Here is an 8,743-nt window from a genome sequence, read left to right as displayed (position 1 = left end):
AGTTGATAGATGGAGGAAATGATTTCAAAATACTATTTGTTATTTATAGTTTGTCATCATTTTTAACTCCAACTTCAAATCGTTTGATTGATCTTAGTACTTTAAAATCGTTAGTTGAAGTTGATAAGATATCAAAGTATGATTGGTGTAGTTATGTCCTAAAAAAGCTTTGTAAAGCTGTGAAAAAATATAATTCCAATTTAAAGGTGAAGAATGTTAGTGGGTGTGTGATGTTGTTGCAAATTATATACTTTCATAGGCTGAAGTGGCATGACATTGCTGAAACATGTATGCCACCTTTGATTCAACATTGGACATCTGACAGGATCCGAACAAGAATTAGAGAAGAGACAGAAGCTGGGGATTATGGACAAGGGGAATGGGTTGTCGGGATCTATCCAGTTGGTTTGAATGATAGGACAAGGGTGGGAGAAAAATATGAAGAAGAAGAAAATCAAAGTGTAGAAAAGAATGAAGTAAGTTTTGATGCAGTGCATGAATCTTCAAGGTTTATCAGATATAAGCTGCCTGATAGCGAACCTACTGATTCAGATATACAGAAGACGACAGAAGATGTAAGTTACTATGTCTATATTCTTCAATAGTATTTATTTTTAAGATGTGTAAAGTCACTAATCATTATATTTTTTTAATTTATCTCATAATTTTAGGATGTACATGAAACACTGTTGTTGTTTAAGAGGGACATCTCTGTAGTGTCCAATCATCACATGAAAAGTTTGTTGAAAATGAAGAAAAAAATGAAAGAGAAACGTGCTGCAGCTTCTCCTGATTTATCGGAGAGTCAGAAGTTCTTTTGTGAGCCTAAAATTCAGAAGTATATAGATGATGTGGTTGATAACTTTTTGGTTATGAAAAAGTTGACTGAAGAGTTTCCTTCTTTTGATCTTTTGACACCGTAACAAAGAAATGTCCTTGTATAAAATAATAAAGAGAGGTCTAATGATGTCTTGTCTGACCAAGAAGTAAGTGAACCTATTTTATCAAATGAGTATTGGCGGCTTGATGAAGAAATGGGAAATGTGTCGGACTTCATGAAGGCAAACAAGGACATTGTCTTTGATATGGATCAAAAACACAAAAAGATCATCAATTATTGTTTCTTTGTTGATGAAGCTTTGAATGAAGAGTAAGTGTTTATGAACCATAATTCATACTATATTTTTATATCTGAATTCAGTTTGTCTCTCTTTTGATGATTTTATTTTCTTCTTTCTGCTATAATTAGGGAGATTTTGTTTCACCATCATCTTAAGTGTCCTATTCAAAGGAAGGACATCATTTCATTGAGTTTTTCAAACGTATATGTTTCTATCATTGATGCATGGTGTCTCTCAATCAATCAAGAAGAAAAAACAAAAAACACGCAGCATATGCATTTTTGTTTCAACCTCGCACATTCTGTAAGTTTTTAATATTTGTAATTTGATTCTTGATTTTAATATGTTATTGTTAATCTTATAGTTTTTTTTTTTGCTTTCCAATAGACTTATTTACATAAGCTGCTTCATGATGATTCTGATTTGCAAACCAATGAAGCTGCTATGAGAAATATTTGGAGTTCGTGGTTGAGTGAACATGGTGGTGATTTGAGCTTTGTGGACATGGTAAAAAGAATTAAATTTTATTTGAAATTTATTATAATTAAATAATAATGTTTCACTAATTAGAAGTTATCTTATTTTTTGGAAACATAGATTTTTGTACCACTCCATTTAGATGATCACTTTGCTGCTATTGCTATAAACTTGGACCAAGGAAAAATTCAATATTTGGATAACAGGAAGTATAAGGATAATGAAAATTCTTTCTTTCATGCTGCCCAAATAGTGGTAAAGTATCTAATATAATTTTAATAAATCTAAAATATCTCTTTTACGTTTTCATTGTCTTATATGTTTCCAATTTGTAGCATAATCAAATGTCCAAGTTTTTGAAAGAAAAAAATCATGTGAAAGCTGATGAGGTTTTGATGTATGAGTTTGAAAATGTTGCTTTAAGTTGGCAAACAAGAAAGAGAGATGTTGATGGTGGTGTGTACTTGATGCATCATATGAAGTATTTTGAGGGTATAGTATACTCATCTCCAGATTTGTCAAAGGTATGGAATTTTGAATGAGATTGTAGAATAAATTTCTCTTTATAAATCATGAGTTATAATTAATTGTTTTTTTGTTTTATTGACTCTAGGCTGCTGTAAGAAGAGTAATTAGAGCTGAAATCTGTGCAACCATTGTGCTTAGCAAGGAAAATAATTTGAGGCTGGAGGTGCTGAGCAAAGTGTTTGATTTCTACAAAAAAAAAGCCTGAACATCAAGCCAAGATTTCAGATTTGAAGAGAGATGGAGAAGAAAATAGGAGGATGAAGAAACAAAAGAAATGAACTAGTTCGCAGTGGTCGTGATCGTAAGCCCTATGTTCTTTCTCCTTTCCCCATATTTTCTAGGGCTTCTTCGATGAGATTGTACTTTTTGTCGTGATTGACAAATCATGATGGCTTTGTTGTCATATTTTTGTTTCTCCTGCCTATCTGTTGTTCATCATGAATTTATTGTTTAAGATTAAGATAATTTGCTATTGCCAGTGCCCAAATATGTTGGTGGCCTACTACTTTGTGGGTTGTGGAGAAAAGTCTGTGAAACCCTACATATTTTTATATTTTTTTTAACCTTCTCTCATGGTTCTACAAATTGCTTATGTATGTGTAGTTCAAAGAATTGATTGAATATCACACCTATAGGGACATACCAGTTGGATTTGAGTTTGTAGAATATTCTTTGAGGATATTGATCGTCATCTTATGCGCTATATTAATCTTGATATTGTATGGTATGTTGGATAAATGATTATGTTCTTATTGATATCTTTTTATACCTTGTTATGGTACCTTTTACTCTTTTTTTTAAAATTCCTGTCTCTGTTTTGAAACGTTTATTCCCAGTTTTTGAAATCTGTGCAACCATTGTGTTTAGCAAGGTAAATAATTTGAGGCTAGAGGTGCTGAGCAAAGTGTTTGATTTCTACTAAAAAAAGCTGAACTTCAAGCCAAGATTTCAGATTTGAAGAGAGATGGAGTAGAAAATAGGAGGAGAAAAAAAAAAAATGAACTAGTTTGTTTTTATGACTATTTTGATTAAGCTCCTTCCTTGTGGAACAGATTTCATTTCCAGCAGTTTAGATTTATGTCGAATTTAATATCTATTCGCAAGTTAGTTAGCTTAGTTGTTTGGGTTTGAAGTATTTTAGTACTCAATTACTTTTATTTTAATTCAAATGAACTTTCATCAAGTGTTTTTCTTCCATGGCTTAGTTAGATAATAAATGGTGTGGTGTTAAATATATTATGTTAATTTGCAGCAATGTCTCTTGCTTTTGCAGTGGCATTTTCCCATCCACAAAGAAGGGATTTCTCACATTATTGTATTGATTTTATTTAAAATTTATGCTGCATCTTCCCATCCACAAAGGGGGATTTTACACATTCATGTATTGATTTTATTCAAAATTATATGTTGCATTATAATTTGGTCCCGGTTCTTAAATTGTTAAGTGCTCTAAATTATGATTTATTAATGTAAAATAAATACCCATCATTTTATAGATTTTATTCAAAATTATGGACTTTTTTTGACAAATTGTTAAGAAAAAAAAATCATAATCACTAATTTTTAGAGGTTTGCAAACACTACCTAAAAACAATTCACTTTTCAAAAAATAAATCAATATGGTTCAGGAAATAGTTATAAATAATTTTTAGAGCAACATTTATAAATAAATTTTTTTTCATATAGTGCTCTTATTCGAAAAATAATAATTTCTCTCTTGATAGAAATAATAATTCCATGCTATTAATATTAATAATAAGCACATATCTTTTTCGATCAAAAGTATTAATTTTGTTTTTAAAAGTATTAATATTTTCATCAGAAGTATTAGTTTTTTTCTTAAAATAATACTTCTAAATTATGATAATATGACAAAAAATCAGTTTTTCTTAAAGAAGTTTTTTTCACATTATTGTATTGATTTTATTTAAAATTATATGCTGCATCTTCCCATCCACAAAGGGGGATTTTACAAATTCATGTATTGATTTTATTCAAAATTATATGTTGCATTATAATTTGGTCCCGGTTCTAAAATTGTTAAGTGCTTTTAATTACGATTTATTAAGGTAAAATCAATACACATCTTTGTATAGATTTTATTCAAAATTACGGATTTTTTTTTTGAAAAATTGTTAAGAAAAAAAATTCATAATCACTAATTTTTAGAGGTTTGCAAACAGTACCTAAAAACAATTCACACTTTTCAAAAAAAAATCAATAAGGTTCAGGAAATAGTTATAAATAATTTTTTTTAGAGCAACATTTATAAATAAAAATTTCTTCATATTGTGCTCTTATTCGAAAAAAAATAGATTCTTGGCGACTTAATGACATTTTAATAATTTCTCTCTTGATAGAAATAATAATTCCATGCTATTAATATTAATAATAAACATATATCTTTTTAGATCAAAAGTATTAACTTTTGTTTGAAAAGTCTTAATATTTTTATTAGAAGTATTAGTTTTTTTCTTAAAACTAATACTTCTAAATTATGGTAATATGAAAATAAAATCAGTTTTCCTTCAAAAAGTTTTTATTTTTTTTAAAAAAGTATTAGTTATTTATTCAAAAAAATTATTTTTTTAATAAAAAAATACATTGCACACTGAGTTCTTGATGAAACATAAGGGATTAAATTTAATAAAAATACATTGTTTTGTGGAAGTTAAGCGATCATCACAGGTATGCAGACAAACAATCCTGAAAATCATGAAAAATATCCAAAAATATATATCAAGGGATTTAATATATTTTCTTTCTTCATCCAGTCCAGCTAAATGCTCAAAAGATCTCATTAACTTATTGAATCCTCAGATTTCTCCAAAAAAATTGAAAGAATACTCTGTTTGCCACATGATATATCAGTTGAAAAAATCTATCTATGTAGTTCTCCAATGAACACACTGCATCAATTAGCTGCACTTCTGCAAACCACTCCACTGTTATGACTCTTCATGGGAATCCTGCTTGGAATGCATACTTTTGGACTTTTACTAGCGTGTTTTTGGTGCTGAAACTTGTCAGAAATAAATAGTAAAAATCAAATACAAAGAATGTAGTGATAAAAGCACCAAGCATTGATAAGTAATTTTTGTGAAAACCAGAATCTTTGCACAAGATCCAAATGTTCAGCACCATAGCAATTTATTGTTAAGATAAGCATAAAACCAGATAAGACATGTCAACTACAAAAACATCCGAATGTGCTGTAACATTAGCCAAAGGAAAGCAAAACATATAAAGCATCCACCTGAAAAATCAATGGAATAATCAACTCTTTGTTGACAAGTCTCAAGAACTTCTCACGCTCCCTACAAGATAAATAAGTAGAAATCAACATTTACAATTGAAAAAAATTCATATTATCAAAGAAAGTACATGACCAATAAAATCTCACTATAATAAATAAATATTTGGAGTCTTGAAACCAAATTCCTTTGCTTGAATTGAATTTGATGCATCCGTTTTCTTCTTCTTGTTTTTCTGAAAGTGTCCTTTTATCCTTTGACTTCTTCCTTTTGTAACAAAATGAGTAGGATCTTGAACAATATGATGAGAATTTGAATGAATGGAAGTATCTGACTGCTCTGTAATAGTCAATGAACTCATCAGAGCATTAACAGCTACATAATCTCTATTGTATCCTTCTTAAACAATCATCCGAGCCTCCTTATTTTCTTGACATTGCAACACCAAATTATAATACTTGCGTGTCATTTCATGACGCCAAGTGATGGAATCCCCAACCTTCTCTGACCTCCCAACTGTACTATTGAACTTGTCCCAAATTTTTCTGATTTAGCAAACTTTGTCCATATTTTCTTAATATAAGACTCTGGTATGGTAACTATCGAATTTATATGAAGGACCCTTAAGCAATGATAGCACAAGAAGCCACACTCTTCAAATTTCTTGCAAAAGCACATGATTATATTGCTCAAACAATCAAATATGACACGATAAGATAGCCCGTCATTATCGTGTGATGAAACATTATAAACCATCATTCTGTCTTCGACTAGAATAAGAATAGAAGAACTAGAGATTGATTTAAAAAATTCAGCCTCAAAATCTCTAAAAAGTGTCAATGTGTATACCTCAGAAGCATGCTTCAACATCCCAGTCAATGGTAAGGCTGATTCAGGTATTGATCTTGAACATTGGAATTCATCTTTTTGTTCTTTGTTCCTCCAATTCTTTAACATTTCCTTGAAAATTCCAAAAAAGTCAGTCAAGCTTGTGTTTTTCTTTGCACTGAATCCAATGGCATGGTTAGTGCTTTCAATTCTTTGGGAAGACAGAATTCCAGCAGAGAATAAATCCTTGCTCAATGCAGTGCACCATTTTTCCTTTAATCCATACAAACGATTAAACCAAGGATGATTCTCTAGTTTGTAGTCTGAAATCATAGAACTCCAACAGCTTTCAAATTCATTTTCATCAACATAACCTGAAAAGCATTTCTTAAATGCATCTTTAAAAGAATTTTGACTTTTCAACTTTGCAAACCTACTTACAGCATTTTGATGAAGGTGCCAAAGACATAGCCTATGTCCTGTTTCCGGAAAACCTACATCAAAATAAAAAATACTTGATATTCACATGAGTTATTCACATCAAAAACCTACATCAAAATAAAAATTCAACAAATATATTTCAAAATTTATTGACCTTTTCTATTGCATTTGAAATTGCTTGATCTTGGTCGGTGAACAAACTGACAGGACATTTCCCTCCAATTGATTTCTTAAAAACTTCAAATAGCCATTGAAATGATTCGACCTTTTCGTCAGATAAAAATGCACAACCAAACGTCACATGTTTCCAATGATGATTGATACCCACGAAAGGAGCACAAATCAAATTGTACTTATTAGTGCGATAAGTTGTGTTAAAAACCATGACATCACCAAATATGTCATAATCCTCTTTCATCATCGAGTCCCTCCAAAATACATTACACAATCTCCCATCATCATCTAATTTGACTCTGAAAAAAAAGTCATTCTCTTTAGCATTTTCTTGTTGTAACATTTCAATTACTTTATGTGCATCCCCTCCCTCTATTGCATTCATTTTCTAACGGTTCACAAAATTCATGTGATCCGTCAAAGTATGACCAACGTTTTCCTCTCCCCCAGCTTCATGTACCATATAACGATAAGAATCAGTAGCTCTCATCCCAGAAGATATCATATCTTCAATAGCTTTATCCTTCACATTTGAAATTCTCCTCTCTAATCGATGATGATGACTCCATGCTATCCTAGTGAATGGATGATTATGTATCATCACATGGGACACAACTTCATAAAGGCATTCGTCATTCAATTTAACCCTTAATGAAGCTTTACATCCTGTTCGTGTCAGACAAGATCTTTTTTCTATCTTTCCCACTGATCCACCACTTAAGTTATCTGAATTTGAAGCTTCTAATTTCTTCGTTCCACAACAAGAACACACAAAATATTTCTCTATTACTACTTCTTGATTTTTAGAGTACCTGGTGGTTGATTTACAAACACTAAAACCAATGGCCCTTGCATGGTTAGAATACAATTGATACATTTCATCAATTATTTTTCTCGTCAAACCAATCAGAGATCCAGTTATATCAACAGAACATACATTGTCATCTGTAATAATTTCAAAACATATATCTAGCATTAATAAAAACATCAAGTTTTGACCAGAACCAAATATTTCTAATTTATTTGAGAAATGTTACCTTCACTGGCTTGTATCATATTTTGTTCACTATTAGCTGCCAGATCAACTTCTTCATTTACAATAAATTCAAACAAGTTTCAAATATTATTACAAGAAACAACTAAAATGAAAATCTTTCTTATTTTTTTATGATTAGCATAATACACTTCGTAAGTTATGTCAACCTTACCTTTATTTATGTCTGTCTCATTTTCATCGCAAGAAACAACGACAATAGAATTTAAATTCGACCTACAATAACAAAATAAAAAAATAGCAGTAAAATATAATATAAAAGGTAATATTTTTAGTGCAATGTTTGTGGAATCTAATATAAAACGATGCTTTGGAAAAAAATTACCTTCCTGAATATGAGTTTCAGATTCATTCTCCATATCCGATTTTAATTATCCAACAGCAAAACTCTAATACCCCTGCTAGTTAAAAGATAAATAATGTGTCTTAAATACATTAACAAAATCAACTCATCAAAAACAAAGGATACAAATGAAAATGCTCAATCAATCAGAGGCGCTTTAACAGAATATAGTAAAAATATATGGATTGGAATGTATCGCAGAAGAATGTGTTTTAACAGAACAGAGTTAAAATATATGGAATGTCTCCGAGAAGAATGCGTGATATCTATCTATTCAGTAAAAGAACCCAATTGTGTGCTCTTGGTTAAGGAAACAAACATGGTTCGAACCTGTTGCAGCAAAGAATAATTTTTTGGCTTAGAGCTTGAAGTGGTTGAATCTTCTTGCTTGAGTTGCTTTAAAACAATCTAGCAGACAACAATTAAGCTAGATCTACAACACTCTCCAAAATCTCAAATGGACCAATGAACCTTGGAGATAGCTTTCCTTTGAGAACAAATCTCAAAATCCCGTGTAAAGGTG

The 8,743-nt window shown here is 30.5% G+C and overlaps 2 protein-coding genes across 2 annotated transcripts; both read right to left on the bottom strand.

Moving 5' to 3' along the window:
- Positions 1–5,845: 5,845 nt before the first annotated feature.
- On the bottom strand, positions 5,846–7,208 carry LOC140874077 (protein FAR1-RELATED SEQUENCE 5-like). The gene is made up of 3 exons (XM_073277351.1): positions 6,804–7,208; positions 6,650–6,702; positions 5,846–6,554 (listed from the first exon to the last, which is right to left on the bottom strand). Exons 1-3 carry the CDS (start codon positions 7,206–7,208, stop codon positions 5,846–5,848), a joined length of 1,167 nt encoding a protein of 388 aa, XP_073133452.1.
- Positions 7,209–7,211: 3 nt separating this feature from the next.
- Positions 7,212–8,236, bottom strand: LOC140874074 (protein FAR1-RELATED SEQUENCE 5-like). The gene is made up of 3 exons (XM_073277350.1): positions 8,203–8,236; positions 7,861–7,911; positions 7,212–7,768 (listed from the first exon to the last, which is right to left on the bottom strand). Exons 1-3 carry the CDS (start codon positions 8,234–8,236, stop codon positions 7,212–7,214), a joined length of 642 nt encoding a protein of 213 aa, XP_073133451.1.
- Positions 8,237–8,743: the final 507 nt, after the last annotated feature.

This window comes from Henckelia pumila, chromosome 1, assembly GCF_033568475.1.
Source record: "Henckelia pumila isolate YLH828 chromosome 1, ASM3356847v2, whole genome shotgun sequence".
Lineage (NCBI taxonomy): Eukaryota > Viridiplantae > Streptophyta > Magnoliopsida > Lamiales > Gesneriaceae > Henckelia > Henckelia pumila.
The sequence above is the reverse complement of the archived record's forward strand: the minus strand, read 5'-3'. Positions and strand labels throughout refer to the sequence as shown.

Coding starts and splice junctions, on each gene's coding strand:
- LOC140874077 (XM_073277351.1), bottom strand. CDS start 7,208: ATGAATGCAATAGAGGGAGGGGATGCACATAAAGTAATTGAAATGTTA. Junction 6,703..6,803: donor TTTCAAATGCAATAGAAAAG/GTCAATAAATTT, acceptor ATTTTGATGTAG/GTTTTCCGGAAACAGGACAT. Junction 6,555..6,649: donor GGCACCTTCATCAAAATGCT/GTAAGTAGGTTT, acceptor TGAATTTGAAAG/CTGTTGGAGTTCTATGATTT.
- LOC140874074 (XM_073277350.1), bottom strand. CDS start 8,236: ATGGAGAATGAATCTGAAACTCATATTCAGGAAG. Junction 7,912..8,202: donor TGAAACTCATATTCAGGAAG/GTAATTTTTTTC, acceptor TTGTAAATGAAG/AAGTTGATCTGGCAGCTAAT. Junction 7,769..7,860: donor TATGATACAAGCCAGTGAAG/GTAACATTTCTC, acceptor AAATTATTACAG/ATGACAATGTATGTTCTGTT.